The sequence below is a fragment of the Micropterus dolomieu genome, linkage group LG13 (genome assembly GCF_021292245.1).
Source record: "Micropterus dolomieu isolate WLL.071019.BEF.003 ecotype Adirondacks linkage group LG13, ASM2129224v1, whole genome shotgun sequence".
In the NCBI taxonomy this organism is placed as follows: Eukaryota; Metazoa; Chordata; class Actinopteri; order Centrarchiformes; family Centrarchidae; genus Micropterus; species Micropterus dolomieu.
In genome coordinates this window covers 22463274-22481815 of record NC_060162.1, presented here as the reverse complement: position 1 = coordinate 22481815, position 18542 = coordinate 22463274, and the positions used below count along the sequence as shown (strand labels likewise).

The following is an 18542-nucleotide window of genomic DNA, read 5'->3' as shown; positions in this document are numbered from 1 at the left end:
AGATATAGTGCTTTTAAAGTACACATACAAAAATGGCATAAATGAGATTAAAATACACATTTCCAGCAGGGTAAGATGGAGATCTAGTAAAGACGTGTAAATAACTGTCATTTCACACATAATCTCTATTATTCTTTTAAAACTTGGATATCTTGTTTATTTCACATTTTAATATTTATATCGGTTTATGACAATTGCTACGCACTGAGACACCAAAGCAAATATATTGTATGTATGTAAAAAATACTTGGCAAAAACTTGATTCTGATTCTGAAAACCATACAGAGACCAAGTGACAAAATTTGTTTATGTGCCTTTGACCGCTTTTGTCCCTCGTTAGTTTCCGTTACTTCTGACGGTGACACGCATGCGCAGAGGATCTCCACCGCACCACATTCCCCGCTTCTCCTCGCAGGCAAACATCCAGGACCTAGCCATTTGATTTATCCTTTCTCCATGATCGTCTGAATAAATATACGTGCATTTCTGTTTCCAGTCCTTACGAGGAGCCCCAGCCTGACCGCGGAGCTGCATTAAATCCCCGTGAGTATCGGCTAACGGCTGTTTCCTCATTGTTTGAATGAGGGCCCCTCCGTGGCAGCTCAGCCGAATTTGTCAACAGCATCAGTGCGTTGAAAGCGGACGGCTAGCTTCACGATCAGACTGCCATTAGCTCTCGTTTAAAACCAGCGGCTTTACAAATGAGTCGTTATCTCTCTTCTCTCGGGTTTCAAATCCTAAATGTTGAAAACAATAAATATCTAACGTTACAGTTAACGATTGTAGCAGAGCTGAACTTCTCAGCGAAGGCCCCTTTGTTTGTCCTCTTTCCACATTTATTGCATTTAAGTCCGAATTAATGTTAACATACTTAAACCTTAATGAACACCAACTTTGTCTTATTCTCTTAGCTGACTGTAAATACTGTTTCTGTTCACTCCCTTTTGACCTTAACAGCGCCAGATGTCGTTAGCTTGCTAATTGCTAGCTGAAATAGCTAAATGTACAGGTGATTGTGAAAGCAGCCACACAGTCCCGTTAAAACAACAGGGGGGTTAAACTGCAACCAGAGTCCGTATATTTAATCAGAGGTTTTACTGACAACTGAGTATCATTCCCAGTGGTTGCATGGCTGTAGAATGTCTCCCCAACATGAAAGCCAGTTTACTGTTAATGACGAGCACTAATGTCAATTAAACAGCCTATATGGTATTATCAGCAATCACTTCAATTATATGATGCATGTATCCCTTGGTGAAATAAGTTTTAGTCATTATAGAGTGCCAATAATAACATTTTGTACTTATATTAATGTATGGCAGTGTGTTGCCTTGTGACACTGTCCCCCTTTTTAATGCACACCTTTAAAACCTGACGCTGTTTGTCATTTGAATAACGCTACACGTTTAATCCCCTTAGGCTGCCTGTGAATGTAACAGCACTTTAATTCACATGTCTGTTTCTTCTCTGCGTCAGGATCGTGCTCAATAGATGCTTATTTCCTCATCATGGCAACAGAAGATAAGAAACCCGAGACTGACACGAAACCTCCAGTCGCATCATCAGCGTCTGCCAGTCAAAGCAAGGTTTGGGCGCCTTAAATATTTGTAGTGCCGTTCTGTTGAAACTTTACTTATTGGTACCTAATTGTTGGCAGGGATAAGAAAATGCTGTTTTGTTTGTTTGTCTTTGTTGATAAAGTCTTTTTTTTTTTTTTTTACATCTACAGTCTGCACCTGCCAAGCCAAACTACAGCCTGAAATTCACATTAGCCGGCCACACTAAAGCTGTCTCCTCTGTCAAATTCAGCCCGAGCGGAGAATGGCTCGCCAGCTCTTGTGAGTCCTATTTTTTTTTTCTCTGTCATGTTTCCTTTAAACCACACATGGGTACATAAGACCTGCAACTAATGCTCATTTTCATTATCCATTTAATCTGCCAATTATTTCCTCGATCTCAGTCTATGAAATGTGGAAAAACAGTGAAAAAAAGGCTGTTCACAATTCTTCAGTATGCTTGTTTTGGCTGACTCATGGTCCAAAACCTTAAGATATTTGATTTACTGTCATATATGACCAAACAAAATCAGCAAATCGTCACATTTTAGAGGCTGGATGCAGAGGATGTTTGGCCTTTTTGCTTGGAAAAATGATCCAATGAAATCAATTCTGGAAATTATTTCCAATTCTGTTTCTTCGACCAGCCGATTAATCAGCTAAACGTTGCAGCTCTACCGTAAATTATATTACAGTAGTGATCCTGGATTTATGGAGGCTGCTGCAACTCTGAATGCATATTTATTTTGTCTTTGCAGCTGCAGATAAACTCATCAAAATCTGGGGAGCATATGACGGCAAGTTTGAGAAAACCATATCCGGACACAAGCTTGTGAGTTCAGCAGATCTTTACTGCTGCTGTGTTTCTTTCCTTTAGTGATGTTTTGAAAAGATGGAATTGTATATGGCCTACATTTTTTCCCCTACCTGTCTGAAGTAGTTGTAGCACCCTTTAGTGTGAGAATCAAAAAATGCTATTGCAGATGACTGGTTGTCACAACAGATTTGGAGTGAGCCATGATTTCAGTATTTGCTTTTCCACCCGTGCCGTCCTAATCGGAGCCTAAAGCAGTGTGTTCCTAATTATTCCCCTTGAATCTGCAGGGCATATCTGACGTGGCCTGGTCCTCTGACTCCAACCTCCTAGTGTCTGCATCTGATGACAAAACCCTGAAGATATGGGACGTCAGCTCGGTAAGACGGCGGACAAACTCAGACGATCGCGCCACTCATTTTGGCTTGTGTGACTTTAAAGGGTCTGGTCATCCACATTATAAAAAAAATAGTTTTCTCACTTAGAATTAACTACGCATTAACTATGTTACTTAATCGATTTGAGTTATTGAATTACTGGCAGTAGATCATCATGCTTTAATCCCACGCTGTCATACTGAGGGCTTCACAGTAATGCTTAACTGAACACGCACTACAAACAAACAGTAGAATGTGATTGCCGAGGTGGACGTTGTGTCTTGTAGCGTCATACATCCAATGTGTGATCTTTCAACTCTTAATGTCTTTTTTTTTTTTTTTTTTATCCAGGGAAAATGCTTAAAAACTCTAAAAGGTCACAGCAACTATGTCTTCTGCTGCAACTTCAACCCCCAGTCCAACCTTATCGTGTCGGGATCGGTGAGTACGAAGCTTTTGGCGTGAAACGAGCGAGTGAATGGGAAGGCAGATGTTAGACCCTCGCTGTAGCACTCATGTCGAGCATCATAAACATGTCTCTGTGTGGCTTGTTGTGATTGTTTTTTTTTTTGTGTGTGTGCTTTCAGTTTGATGAGAGTGTAAGGATATGGGATGTGAAGACCGGGAAATGTTTGAAAACTTTGCCGGCTCATTCTGACCCTGTCTCGGCTGTAAGTTTTTATAAATTTTCTTAACAATAGGGAAACCCTCTAGACTTGAGATGAACACAGTGCCAGTAATGTGATGATCTGTCTCGGCTTGCAGGTTCATTTCAACAGAGACGGCTCCCTGATCGTGTCCAGTAGCTATGATGGCCTTTGGTGAGAACAAACTACATTATTAAACCCCCCTCCCACTACCCCCTATCTTTCTATCTAAGTGCCAGTGGAAAATGTCAAACTGTGTTCCTCAGCAGGTTACAACTCAGTCAGTTAATCCCTAATGGGTCTTATTTGTGTTTGTAATACAGCAAGCAATTATGTACCATTAGATTTTCTTGATTTTATTTTGTAAAGATATGACTTGATGCCTCATTTCTGCTTCAATAAAAATTAGGGGTGCACAACAATATATTGACTCAGTATCATTATCACAGTATCACGTTGCGCAATATCATATCGAAAATGTTGCTAACAGTATGCAATATTCCGCTTGTTGTGCGTCTGTTTGCTGTGAGGGTTAGTTGAGTTCCATTTAGAGCCCACTTGATATAATCATCATGTTTCAGTGGCCAGTTGACCCACCATATGAAAGTGTGAGCAAAGAAGTCCACTACACAAAACAAACACAATGGAGCATATTAAAGAGAAAGAGAAATGGGGGGGGGAAAAACGAAAACTGAAGCGAGTCAGGGGAGTGAAAGAACAGAAAGTGCGGCTCGAAGGGAAAACATATCAGAAACAGGGCCCATCAACAACATTGTTATTGCAATATCACATTTTGTCAATATCGTGCACCCCTAATAAAAATGCGTAGGATGGATTGTTAATAGAAATGTCCTATGAGTATAAGTGTACACCGTGTATATCAAACTATAATACACTGACAAATAGTAGCACACTGATCCTGCGAGATGAGAGATTATTTTTGCAGGTGTAATTTAACAACTCCATATTCCCATCATATTGTCATATTTATATATGCAGAAATGCTAATTAGGACTGTTAATGCAGTATTCTAAAATGCTGTGCTCGCTATGTTTCTGTATTCGAGAGTACCTCGCTCACTGTGGACCTTGCTATTTGTGCCCATTTGTGATTGGATTCCGTTGGCGGAGTTGACGTTGACCAATTAGGTAGCAGAGATTTATGATTGTCAGTTTGCGTAAAAGGTGGCTTTATTCCGCTGAGCTGAAGAGGTCTAGAGCAGCCAGACAGACATGACTGAAAAATGCACAAACATGCCATTTGGAAACGTGTGTTAAAAATCCTCTCTGCTAAAATGAAATAACAGTTGTGTTCATTTCCATTTGTTGTCATATCTAGTATCTCTTCAAAACACCACATGAAGACAAATTACAACGCTATTAGCTTCATTAAAATCGTAATAGAAAATGAATAAGCCTTCTGCTGTCTGCGTCTCTGACAGCTGTTGTGACTCCAGACACAGTTCAGTTATCTTGAGTGCCGTTTAAAACAACAAGCTTGCCTGACAACACTCCTCACGGTACACATTTGATGTTAAGACTTTGGTTACCAAGCAACAAATGACTTAATAACTCCTAATTAAATAACAATTGTTTGTGTTTACATTTCCAGCCGAATCTGGGACACCGCATCAGGGCAGTGTTTAAAGACACTCATAGGTAAGATTACTCAGTTGTGTGCAGTGCTTTCAGGCTGTATTCAACCCCTGTGACTATTATTATTATTATTACAGAAAAGTCAAGTTCCAATTAGCTGTGTCTGAATTTGAGGTCTCCTATAATGTGCGGAAACAGTCAAGGTGGTTGAATTGTGCCTGAAAACGCTATATTAGGCATTTAGATATTTTTTACCCCATGTTTGTGTGCTGATGGTGCTCCTGTTGTTGTGTTGCTGTTAGATGATGACAACCCTCCTGTGTCATTCGTGAAGTTTTCCCCCAATGGGAAATACATCCTGGCTGCTACACTGGATAAGTGAGTATTATGTACCCGCAGTAGAGCGCATTCAGTGCTCCTTTTTAGTTAGAAGTTGGTCATGATGATGTTTATCTGCCTTTTTGCATGATTTTCGCCAGCAGAGGGCAGTGTAACGCTATGATAAGCTTTCCCTCAGCTGCAGTTTTATGTGAACAGAATATAAATGAGATGAAAGTGATTACAAGATTCTTGGGTTTACATTGTTGATGTTAGTAGTTTAACAGATTCTGCTGTTTCTTTGTGTTTGCTTTTCAGCACGCTGAAGCTGTGGGACTACAGCAAAGGAAAGGTAAGCTCCTCTGGTTTTGAATTATGTTGTTCTTTTATTCCAAAATTCATCCTTGGATTGTTTCCTCCATATTTTTTTTTATCAGTGTTTTATATTAGAAGAATGTAAACTAATGGTAACTACTTTCATCTTTACATGTAGTTCAACATATTAAGACACAACTGGAATCTTATTCCTGATGATGGTGTTTGATATTTTGATATGTTTATCTTTTTAGACGTGTCAAGATGCATTAGGGGACAACAAAATTGTATTTGTTTACTATTAAATACTTGAATATACCTGCTGCTGATGGTAAAATTTATGACCATGTCATACAGATCATTCACTCTTTGTTGTTCTCTCAACATTTCAGTGCTTGAAAACCTACACCGGCCATAAAAACGAGAAGTACTGTATTTTTGCAAATTTCTCTGTCACCGGTGGAAAGGTAAGTGCTCTTTGTGTGTGTGTGTGTGTGTGTGTGTGTGTGTGTGTGTGTGTGTGTGTGCGCGCAGCTGATCTGTAAATGTAACACGCAGGATGTCTTTGTCTTCAGTTTTTGTATATTCCTATTGTCCGCTTTTGAACTAATTGACGCATGCAGCTAAATGTAACTCGCAGCTGATGCTTAGTGGCTGCTCTCTTGCAGTGGATCGTGTCGGGCTCCGAGGACAACATGGTTTATATCTGGAACCTGCAGACGAAGGAGATCGTGCAGAAGCTCCAGGGCCACACAGGTACAGGAGACACTGCATCTTAGTTTTAACAGGATGAAAATCAGACACTTTTCCCCCAACGCAGCGTCTGCTGTCTTTTAGTGACCACTGGGTCATCTATGTAATTCTGAAGGAGATGAGACAAAATTCAAGTGTGATGTTTATAAAGACACCCCTTCAGTTTTCCTTTTCGTCTCCTTTTTTCCAGATGTCGTTATTTCGACCGCCTGCCACCCGACAGAGAACATCATCGCATCTGCGGCTTTAGAAAACGACAAAACCATCAAGCTATGGAAAAGCGACTGCTAAAGCCTTGTTTGGATTTTTTTGGGCCATTCATATTTCTCTCTTTTAAAAAAAAAAAAATACTTTTTCTTTTTAATTTTCTACATTTTGTTGTAAGAAAAGAGGACTTGTTTTCTAAAAGAGAGCTCCTGCGGGATGCAGCGGGCTTTCAGGTAATGAAATTCAGCGAGGAGAACCAAATGAAGACCCATCAGCCGAAAACTGCGTCGCGCCTGCAGCGGACGTGTTCACCCTTCTCACATCTGAGATAAGCCACCAGTCTGTTAACGTGCCAGATTTTGTTGTCTCCACGGGGAAGTTGGTGACTTTTTTGTTTTACTTCATGTTGAGATTCAGTTCTGGTGCTTCAGTACTTTTTACACTGCGTTAACCTTGTCACTGCTTCATACCAACTCTGGTCTTGTACAATAAATGTAATGGTTATTTGGCCTCTCTATTACTTCTTTTGCATTTTTAATTTGTCTGTGTAATTGTGTAGTAGCGTCTAAATGACTTCAAAGTGGGGAGGTGACTTTGACATCTAGCTTTAGGTAAATAAAAATCTAAGTATCCATTTGTTAGTTATTTATTCAAGTGGCACCACTGTTAGTGTTGTGTTCAGATCTCATGTAAGCGCTGTGTGCCTAACGAGACATTTTTCCGATTTTGTAAGTTCTGTGACGATTATTAGGGCAACATACCAGTATTCAAAGTTAGTGTTGGGAAGTACGTGAGCAAGGTAAAAAAAAATAAAAATGCCTCAAGACAATGTGGTGCATGATGTCACATAATAGTTTGACAGTTACAAAAAAATCCTAATAATTCTTTTTACAGTCTTGTTGGAGCTCTGAATGAAGTCCTTCTCCTGTTAAAAATGTCTCATTTTAATATTTTACAGTTTACGGCAGTGGCCAAATGCAGTTTTATGTTCTGGGATTTGTACGTACAAATTTACAAGTATTGTGATTTGATTATTTTATATTATGTTCTCTTCTGCTTCTGCTCTTACTGTAGTTCCGCGCACGAAGCCGGCAGCATCTGTCCTCTGTAGTTGACCTGGATTTTGTGGAATATATGTTTGCATCTGACAGCTATAACCTGCGACTTAATAAAACCAGTTTTTATATGTTTCACGTAACGGAGTCATGAGTAAACGAGGTGTTGAGTGTTTTTAATGCCTCTTAACGTAAACACAGAATCAACTGGCACCAGTCGAGCACTTTTAAGGTTGTTTTTTTTTAATAATCTTTTTTTCTGTCCATGAAAGATAGAACATCAGAGAACAACCCACAAAGAACAGATGACAAAATTCCATCTCCTTTAAAAATAGACAAAAATATAATGAAAGAAGACATTCCCATCTTGCAGCGACAGGTTGAAAATGGCAAAGTAAAGGCGACACAGTTACCAAGGCGCCAAAGCCCACCTACTAAATTTTCAATCTGAAAATTATTTCTTGCCTCGTTGAATAAGCTTTTCCACTATGTACACAACAGCCCATGGAAGAGAGGGGAAAGAACGGAGTACACAAGCAAGGGATAAAATTACTTTTGTACAAAAATAGATATTTTTTCCAAGTGTTTTTTTTTTGTCTTTTTTTTTCGTCTTCACTTGAACATTTTACTGGCTATGCAACAAAGAAAGCAGTGATTGTGTCACAAGCTCAGCTTTTCCCAATTACACTTTTTGAACATACAATTGCCAAGCAACACATACATTTCAGAGGGTTTAAACTCTTAGCCTTTTTAGGTTTTTTTTTCCTCTTTCATGTTTTTTTTTTAGGTCCCATAAACTGCACAGAAGCTGGTTATTTTGAGTTTAGAGCTGCTGCAATTCTGCTGGTTGATCAGGACTGTTTTTTTATAAAGTCAAGGTCCAAATGCAAAAACACTCCAGATATTTGTTTTTAAAAAAAAGCCACCATAAAACTTGAGTTGAACACCTGGTGTGAAACAGTTTAGTCTGAAAGACTCATTGCCCTCTTTCACTGTTGGAAATACTCAAGAAACTGATCTGTCTGATATATATTTATAAATATATACACATATACATATTAACAAAATATAGCTTTATGTTATAAAGCATTTGTGTAGGTAATCATTCTATGTGGGTGATCCTTTCTTTATCTAGTCAAGTTCATTTCCTGCAGGGGAGTGAGCTCGCACATCATCCACTTTATGGCTTAAAATACCTGCGGTCACAGTAAACTAAGAGGAGGGGACATCAGACTTAAGGGAGCAGGATATTCATTTTAAAGTTGGGTCACCCAGTCGAAAAAACGTTTAATTGCTTAACATCGGCTTTTCTTGATTCAAATCAGGTACATTCCTCTTAATAAAAGAAAAGAAAGAAAAAGAAATCAGTAAATCCTTCCCGGTCTTAAAGAAAATGTTTCTCTTTGTCACAATGCTTGCGTTGAAAAAAAATTGTCCTTTTTTGTTTTCACAGACAAGTAAAGTGTTTCCAGAATATAAATACTGTAAACTGAGCTGAACTGGCAGTCAATACTGTCTGTCACCTGGATAGTTTGTAGTAACACAGGCCACCTCAATGAAACTGTTCGGTAATAACAAAACAACAAGCCAATAGGTCATACTGAAGTTATTGCTACTTTTCTTTTCAGTTATAACAAACGCAGACACTGAGGTTTTACTGAGATCAAGAGGAACACTGATGACAATAACCCCGTGAGAAAGTGCCATCTTTTTTTGTCTGATTAAATACTTTTAGAAAAATTCAAGTAATGTTGCACCGCTGCTTCTCTTCCACTAGAGGGAGCTCACATCTGTTAAACAGCCACTGCCTCCGTCCCTCTGTCTTACCCAAACTGCTCTCTGACTCTGACAGTATATGTTGTAGTCCTGCTTGAAGTGTGTAGTATGTGACATTTCAGAGCTGAACATCTGAACCAACTCTTCTGCAAAGTTACCCCTACTCAGTGGAGGCCCCGTCTGTGAAACTGGACCCGAATCGTTATGAGAAATTGAAACATGGTCATTGTGTCATTGGTGTCAGCACTTCTATTGAATCCTGATGATGCCACCAGAATAATAGACAGGTTTCTTATATACAAACACTACTGGATGCGCACGCAGCCAGGGGGCGAAAGCGCTTTGGTAGCCGGTCAGAAGACTGTAGTCAACAACTGTAATCAACGTAGATTACGCATTGTTTGTAAATTCTTGTTTACTTAATAAGAAACTGCCATTTAACAGTTGGATCTGCTTGTTTGAGTATCATTTCGTATATTAATATAACATGCGCGACAGCGTGGCAGGTCAAGGAAACCGGACCTTATGTTGTTCAAGTCAGCTGCTAGGCACACTTGCTTGATTTAAATAAAAAAATCTCAGACAGTGGCGCTAAAAAACGTTATGCTTTGTAAAAATCATACTCATTGCTGCTGTTATGAATATGCGATTAATTAAAATGGTTTTTTTTAAATCATTTTTAAATAGCCTATATCCATAGCCAATAAGATGCAGCATCCTCTGGTCTGAGAGGCTGCAGTGTTTTCAGTTCGGCTGGTTGTTGACTCCTCAGGTTAATATTGTTCCAGTAAGGTGGATTAATTTCTAAAATGCACTGCTAAACAGCTTCCCTGTCACTTTTAAGGATGGGGTACGTTGAAAGTAATTGTTACATAACGAATATATGTAAAGTAATATTGTTACTTTTTAAATGAGTAATAAGTGAAAAGTAACTCATTACAATTTCTGGGTAATTTGCCCAACACTGCTGCTAGATATGCCGTATAAACTCATATGCCGTGAAGACAGAGTGCTGCTTTCTGCCCCCTAGTTGCGCGCGCATCTCGGTGATGACGTTGCACAGAAACCAGTCTATTAGAGACGTTTTTCAGACTTAATTATTCTCAATTAATATGTTGACAAATTGAAAAAACACAATAAGAAAATGAGCTCAGAGGGCTGATAAAAAGCCAACAGCTGGGCAATAAAATGCTCTGTGATTTAGACTTCATTTAATTTTTTAGCGATGCTTTAAATAAAAGCAATCGCAAAATGGAAACTGTAAATGTTTAAGCAGGAGACAAATTAATTTTGAGATAGAATATGTTAGACCCATAGATGCCAAAATTAAAAGCCTTTTCAAACTCTGCATTATAATTCTATTTTAAAAATAAATTATTATTCAATAAGGAAATAGAATTATTGACAAATATCATAATCTTGTGGGTTTTTTTACTTTGAGTTTTTCAATGCATAACTGAAATGCAAATCCATTACATGTTATTACATTTTATGAGTTAAACACTGAAAAATGATTACTGACATGGTACACGAGACTCCATACACCTCAGACCATTGACCATCTCAGTTTATCAAAGGATAATGAAAACACAGTGCTCTGGTTAGGATTTGTTTTTGCTTTTCTTTCAAGTCCAGGTTATGTTAAGGTGCTTATGAAAGAGTGACGAATATGCAGATACAGGGAGAAAATCCTTGATTTAATTCTCTTTTAGTCCGTTTGTCATATCGTACGACAATAGGCAATAGCTATTATTAAACATGTCCTTAAACTCGGCTATGCTCCACTATTCCATTACACACTTTCACATGAGGGCTGGTAGCTGTTTGTTTTCTGTGTAGCAGTAAATGGTGAATAAACCAGTACAGAATGACTTCCAAATTATCCGAATAGAGGGGAAACTAACCTAAATAAGAGATTTACTCCAGTCCAGGAAAATATTACGGCGGACCCACACCTCACAAACACTTGTTTTAACATGTATCCGACCTGTTTAAGCCATACTAACATGCACCCGTCTGTGGACAGTCTTTGGAAATGCACTTGATGCATAGTTTTGCAGCAGCTGCAGCATTTAGAGAAAAGGACAAAAAGGGGGGAAAAAGCAGAATATGGGCACAAAACATATTTATACACAACAACAGATATTTAACATTTCAGTCCGACTTGAATGACACTTTGTTGTCCAGAGAAGTGCAGATAGAGCAAATGTGTATGTCCCTCTGAGGAGGAAAACAATTGGGGCGTTCCTGATTGGGCCTGGGCCAAATTCCACCTCAGAGGTCGATTACATCAACATCAGCTCTCAGTTTAGGAACCCGACTCCGCTGTCATGAGGTTAAGTGCCAAGTAACAAACAAATAAACAAATAATGGCTCTGCTGCAGCGACTTCTCCCGCATACTGTAAAAGGTTAGATGAGTGTTAAGAACTGACGGTCTGAGGGATGAAAACAGAGGTACATGTTGTGCATTGGTGCTGTTAAAATACTGTATACGGTTGTAACCTTCTGCACAGGTAGATATGAGGTGTTTCGAAAAGCTAATACCCGCTGCGCTGAGCAGAGAGATTTCTGAGTGTGGAGGTGTAAATGGTGTGCTGAAATTCACGTGAAATGAGAAGTGGAGAGGTTGGAGAAGGGACGAAAAAGGAGCTCAGAGGCCGGCGAAATTACGACATTCCCCCCACAGATGAGACCGTGTGCTCACTTTCCAGCCATCCAAGTTTGCTGTGAGGTTTCGACAAAGGCCAAATTTTTGATATAGGATGACAAAAGTCCCTGCGCCTGCTGGTAGCCTTTCAGAGCATCCTGCAGCATAACGCAAACGCAGGGCTAATTTACTACAGCCTGCATCTTCCTGCGTGCAGAGGCTCTGCACAGATTGTACATAACAAGCTCTCCCAACTCAACTGGTCAATCAATTAACATTAACTGAAGGGCCGATTAGTGTGTCATCCTCCCCGATGTTGCACAGTGCTAATGGAGTAAGACATGGTTGCATTTGTTGGGACTGGGCAGAGACCTGAGGTTTATGAGCACTTGCAGTCTTGTCAACCCACCACCAAGTTCTACTCCAGAAAGCTCACACTTCAAAAACTAGCTAGTGCAAGACCTGACGTGTTCAGTGGAGTCAGGCAGGAACAGACAAGTTCCTTTTAAGCAGACATACTGTGCCCCCACAGTCCCTCCTCGAAGTAAGTTCAGTCCTGAAAGAGAGAGATAGGGCTCAGGTCCACGTCTAGAAAGCCGCAGCCTCTCCAAGTCCACGATTGTCCCGATCACAACGCTGAGTGTCCAAATATGACATCACCGCCGTTATTTTTTAAATATACCTGCAAGCATAACTGTGGGTGTTAAAACCTGATCATCTCTGCTGTTTCTTGTTAAGGTGCAGAAAAAGCAAGGATGAAAACGATGGCTCAATACGTTTCTTTTGTCCTCTGTCCAACCTTATATCAGTCCACTGTTGTCACTTGTGTTTTTGCGTGATTTTCATATGAAAATCACGCAAAAACACAAGTGACTATATATATATATATAACCTTTGTTTTTACAAGGTATAAAACAGACCCATTGACATGATGAATTCATTGTTTTAAAACACATCAGAAGGGAGCCGAGGAGAGAAGGGAGGGTAGAGGTCCTCCATTCAAAGTCGCCAAGTGATCGGTCCCTTGCTAGAGACAGGATTTTGAAAAGGACCCGGCTCCCGATCCAGGGTTGGAGGGAGATGTGGGGGAGGAGGGAGGGGGAGGAGCGCTCAACCCCCTCTGCTATTATGTCATTTGATGCGGGGCTTCTAGCATCTCCATGAGGAAGGTGTCGATGGGCGTGTCGCCGATGAGCTTGAAGAAGAACAAGTGCTCCAGACACTTGAGGCCGATGGAGCGCAGCGCTGGTAACCGCAGCAACAGCTTGGCAAATCTGTCAAAACACAGTAGCAAAATTAGACACAAGACCAAAATAGCAGTAGACAGGCAGAGGGAGGGATTGGAAAAACAATCTTAGAACAAACAACAGCGCTGATACCACACATACGTACAGTGCCTTCAATATAATGTGCTGCGGCCACATATCAGGCCTCGTGCATGAGCAACTCGTATGGCAAGTATGAGGGATTTCTGAGAAGATGCAGCGTTCACTGTACACCGTTCAGCGTTTTCTCATAGCAAACAAAATTCACGAGTGGTCCAGACATGTCGTACAAGTCGTGTACAGACAGTCTGCCATTCTCCACACAGGTAAAATAAATACAATTCCTCAATCTAAACAAATTTAAATTTCATACTAAAATTAAATATATGGTGAAGATAAACTTAATGTAAAATTTATATCCCATTCACCATATCATCTTGGCTCACCAATTTAATGAATTTTATTTTGTATTTTGACATATTTTATAGTTCATTTGTTAGGCTACAATCAGGGACTTTATGCAGGTCACTGTGAATTTTACGGATCAGTTACAGTTGACATTGTACCTTCACCTACCGTATTGTGTATATTAGCATCTAACTATATTTCTGTCACAGTACAGTGCTGCTCTGATGACACGCAGCTGGCAGCTGTATTCATATTGATATTCGATATGACCCTGTGAAATCTGTTTTCTATTTTTATCTGCTGATTTCTGACTGCAGCACATCTTGAAACGGTCTCTATTTTACTCTTCGGTAACTTTTGTGAACGGAACACGTGGCCCTATGTTGAAATTTACAACAAGTTTGATGAATCTGACTTGGAACCCACTTGGAAAAAAAAGGAAGGACGATTTAGAATAATACAAATTTTCTTGCATGAGGCCCCTTTTCTGCAATCCAAACAGCTAATTGGCTGGAAAACATGGCGAGGTTACAACATGTAACAAACTGATTTGCGCTAATGTTTAAACTTTTGTTCCTTTTCTCATTAACATGATATGCAATTTATTAATCCAGAAGATCTTAAGAGAGATATCAATCAATCACATCTGATGACAGGGTGAACTTAGAGTTACTGTATTGATGAAAACGACTATTTATGTGGATACTGTATGCAGCAGTAGGGATTTTTACCTTATGAAGGCTTGTGTGGATTGGAGTTTATTCAATACATGTTTTTATTTCTCTATCTGTAGATTGTGCAGTTTAACTGGGGTGTGCACAGTCATTTCTGTGTCTGTATTCATACCTGCCAGGCTGCTCGGGGTACTTCTGTTTGCAGTAGGCCTCTAAAGACGCATACACTTTCTCTCTCAGAGCTTCTACCTCACCAGGGTTGGACAGACCTTTAGAGTCTGTGGAGACACACACAGACATTACATATATAAAGATTAATAATCAACAACAACAACAACCTTAACCATGCATAATTGGGGGCTGATTTTATGTCTATACATTCAGACAGGAAAGGTGTTTCCCCACTAATGCATTCTTAATCTTCACATTCTTACCAAATGCTGTCACTTTTGGTTACTGAAAACATAACCAGTGTAAATTATAGTTGAGTGCCTTGCTGTAGTTTACAATGGAAAGCAGAGCCTTACTAACTTACAAGTTGAGTTTTAACCCCGCAGGCTGGTTGTGGACGTAGGTCACCACATTCTGGGTTAGTCCAATTAGGGCTGTAATTTCCAAGCGGCGCTAATTTATGCTTCACTGAAAGACTCATCTTTTACGACACAAACCCGTCATTGATTAACATTTCTGATGAACAAAGAGTTGAACAATTGATCAACAATGAATGAAGATTTGTTGTTAATGGCTGGACTCGATTACGCAGTGTGGGAAAGGAAAGACTGAGGGCCTTTTTAGCCTCGTCGTCCCCTTCTCCACTCCCCCCCCCCCCTACCCTTGCTTTCTCAGTCGTACAAGTGTAGTGAACCCCTAATTAACAAGGAATCAGGCTGAAAAATGTACCGAGGCCAGTAGGTCTGGATGTGGCCTGAACAAAATGTGGAACACAGAGGATCTGTGTGTCTGGGGTAGATAAATCCACAGTGGCTCCAGAGGGAGGGAAGGAGGCTCCCACACTGAGTCATTAAAAACCTGGGTCACATTCATCGGTTGGTTTAGTATACTTCTGTGCCATGTGGATGAGGTTCAAATACAGAACAGCACACTGATAGCAGGGGGAGGGACACATGCCTAGGCAAGAGAGGGGCCTCAATTAAAGAAAACTCGCTGTTCAAGTTCAAAGAAAACAAGGGCAAGTCAAATGCCAGTTCCCAATTCTCAAGTTACATGAATGAGGTCAAGCAGAGTCAAAACCTAAAGTGACGGTCCACCCAGGAGCATCAAAACTCTTCAGATTGCTTGAAAGGTCAATGTGAAACATTAGTAGTTCATTCACTCTTGATACCACCATAGATTCAGTCACTTTCAAAGCATCTCAATGGTTACAAGTTTTGTTTATTTAATTTTTACCTGCTGCATAATCATCTTCTCCATCTGTATGCTCAGTACATCCCAAACATATGGCTGAATACATCACTTCTGTGCCCTGTTAACATCCTTATCGAAGCTGTAAGGCCTCACCTGAAGTGGTGTTTTTATCCACATTTTGGTGACAATTTGATATTTGCAAAATACCTATAATACTGCTGGGCAGTGGAGCCGTGGATTAAGATAAGATGTTCCTTTATTGGGCCCCCATAGGGAAAATTCAAATTGGCACAGCAACAAACGAAAGCATAAAATACAAGAGAAGTAGAATCAATAATCAAATTAGAAATCAAATATATACAGTATACACACTACATACAATCGAAATAGAATATGGTCTCATGGTATCATCAGTATTATGCTGCATAGGACAACATGGTCCATTCCTTCCCGCTGTGAAAACTTAATGCCATTGCAATCGACTGTAACCACACTGAGGCTGCATCAATAAAGACACAAACCTTTTACAAGCCATCTGGCAAGCATACTGGATAAAAGAGTTGGATACTATAAATTCATTTTAAAGTCATATTTTATTCTAGCAAAATTAGGGTCGGGTGAATGTTGTTTTCCTTGGTTAGAGCTCGAAGCAGTAGAACATTAACGTTGTTGAACCTCAATAAAGGATGCTCAACAATACAATATTGCTCCGAGAGAACAATCACACATTGGAAATCTGTTGATAGTGTTGAGGATGCTTAACATGTGGCTTGCTAACCCTTTTAAGCTGTTATTTTTCTGTAAAGTAGCTCACCACAAACCCCAAACTCACAGCCCGTTGTTTTAGTTTTCACTTTCCCTTTTCACAACAGCTTTCAGACATTTCCCTGATGTGCTGTATTCTGATTGTCAGCTGATTGTGTTGGTGAAAAGGGTAACTAGAAACCACAGTATAAAGACATCTGACAGTATATACCTTTTTATATACTCTTTTAAAAATCACACACACCTTTGAAACTCTTAATTCACAGCTTCCTTCAACTGCAACACAGCAAATGGCAGCTTACAAAGTAGTGATAGTTACCTGGGTTGAAAAGGACTATAGCTCGAAGGCACCCCAGTTCTGTCTTATCCATCTGCATGTCTCTCATCTTTGACACCAGTTCTGTGAGCACTCTGCACAAAAGACAAAAAAACACAAAACAAACAAAGTCAGAGATTTGGCTCATTCAAAATCACAAGCAGAAGTTTGTTTAATCCTTCTCGGCTATTACACTATTTTTGCGTTATATCACATGACAACTGCCAGAGAAGTTAAGATCACAGGGAACCATCTGAATCTAATTGGTACATTTTTGTAAATGACACACTACACAACACGTGAATTATCCAGATCCAGACTGCGACATTAAAAATATGTTTTAACTACTATGCAGCTCCGATCTATTTAAAAGCCAATATACACATGCACACTCACAGCCCACATACGCCCAGTTAGATCAGTGGAAAAGTTTATAACGCTGCAAAGTAATTATATTTAGTACATGGTTTTCATAAAAGGAAAGCCGCAGAGTAAACACACATGCTGTAATCTAACACCAGCACTCCCACTGTCTGAGTGTGACATCATTGGTGGGCGTGTTGGTGCGTGGAGTCACTCGAACTCCTCACCCCTCTTTGACTCCGTCGCACCCTCTCCTCAGCCTCTCTTTATTTTCCCTCTCACTCCGTTTTTCCCTCCTCTCTCACTCGGATAGCAAAGTCAATTGCGGCTCTTAGCTCATTCTAATTCAATTTGCTCGGAGGAGGAACAACAGGGCTAAAAAAAAAAAAAAAAAAAGAAGAAGAGAAAAAAAGGGAGGTAGGGGGAAGAAAAGACTCAAGTGTTTAAGTTAATCAGTCTCTTCATGTGTATGGCTGAAGAGAGAGAGAGGAGTAGATAAAGAAACATAATCAGTTCTCTGTCTCCTAATGCTTGCCACAGTTAACAGACAGAGATGGAATATGTCCTGTGGCTGTGAACGCTGATGACTGAGCACAGAGGCTGGTGATCAGAGGGGCACACACACAGAGAAAGAGAAAAAGAAGACAGACTGCTGTTTATATGGGTTTGGTGACCACACATGTAACTGCCAACTCTGTCTGATCCCTGGTTCCTCAGGAGCACGTACACTACAACTGCAGTTTTTTTCCATTTTTAAAATAAATCACCCAGAATTGTTGACGAATAATATTGGTTGATAAAAACCGAAAAGAGTAAATATCTGTTGTTCTTGTATATTTTGTAGCTTGCCAAATTGTGCATCTCAGCTCAGCCCAAGGTGTGAGGCAGCTGAACAGACACCGCAGACTCATGTTAGACAACAGCTGGAATGTCAATGTCAGTGAGTGAGTGACTTGTGTGTGGATTTTGTTTTTCTATTTTTGGCATTTTCTGAGCAGTTCTGTGTGACCGCTTATGGATACAGGTGTACATTTTTAATATTCTGGAGTCAATCAATAGTTCCTGTGCTAATAACCTGTCATGAGGCCCACTTGTTACTTCCAGTCTAGGCGTAATATTTCAGTGGAAGAAACCTAAATGTCACAAGCTGTAAAACATGAAACCACGTATTTAAGGGTGTTTGAAGTTAAAACTAAGGTTTTATAAAGATAAAATAACACAAGATAATACTTTAAGGATCCCCCAGAGGGACTGAGCATTAGTGGTAAATACATGTTTTACTAATGCTTGGTAGATCAGGAATAAGCCACTAATAATGCTTGAGC

At 39.8% G+C, this 18542-nt stretch overlaps 2 protein-coding genes across 7 annotated transcripts in view; one reads left to right on the top strand and one right to left on the bottom strand.

Annotated features, from left to right (window-relative positions):
* Nucleotides 1-359: 359 nt before the first annotated feature.
* wdr5 (WD repeat domain 5) lies at nt 360-7775 on the top strand. Its single transcript, XM_046067294.1, has 14 exons — nt 360-543; nt 1477-1586; nt 1730-1838; nt 2315-2388; nt 2661-2750; nt 3099-3188; nt 3335-3418; nt 3513-3568; nt 5006-5052; nt 5292-5367; nt 5626-5659; nt 6015-6089; nt 6291-6378; nt 6566-7775. The coding sequence occupies exons 2-14, from the start codon at nt 1509-1511 to the stop codon at nt 6664-6666; spliced, it is 1002 nt and encodes a 333-aa protein (XP_045923250.1). The 5' UTR covers nt 360-543; nt 1477-1508; the 3' UTR covers nt 6667-7775.
* Nucleotides 7776-10827: 3052 nt separating this feature from the next.
* rxraa (retinoid X receptor, alpha a) overlaps nt 10828-18542 on the bottom strand; it is a 109157-nt gene continuing 101442 nt past the window's right edge. For all 6 annotated transcript variants that reach the window (XM_046067290.1, XM_046067288.1, XM_046067292.1 and 3 more), the window contains 3 exons: nt 16858-16949; nt 14581-14686; nt 10828-13335 (listed from right to left, as the gene is read on the bottom strand). In XM_046067290.1, the coding sequence (XP_045923246.1) occupies nt 13188-13335; nt 14581-14686; nt 16858-16949 (346 nt within the window). In that variant the 3' untranslated portion in view covers nt 10828-13187. The remainder of the gene's footprint in view (nt 13336-14580; nt 14687-16857; nt 16950-18542) is intronic.

Bases quoted from the DNA above. Each gene is read 5' to 3' on its own strand.
- wdr5 (XM_046067294.1), top strand. From the start codon at position 1,509: ATGGCAACAGAAGATAAGAAACCCGAGACTGACACGAAACCTCCAGTC. The intron at 5,053-5,291 runs GTAAGATTACTC...TGTTGCTGTTAG, and splicing joins GTGTTTAAAGACACTCATAG to ATGATGACAACCCTCCTGTG. The intron at 5,368-5,625 runs GTGAGTATTATG...TTTGCTTTTCAG, and splicing joins CTGGCTGCTACACTGGATAA to CACGCTGAAGCTGTGGGACT.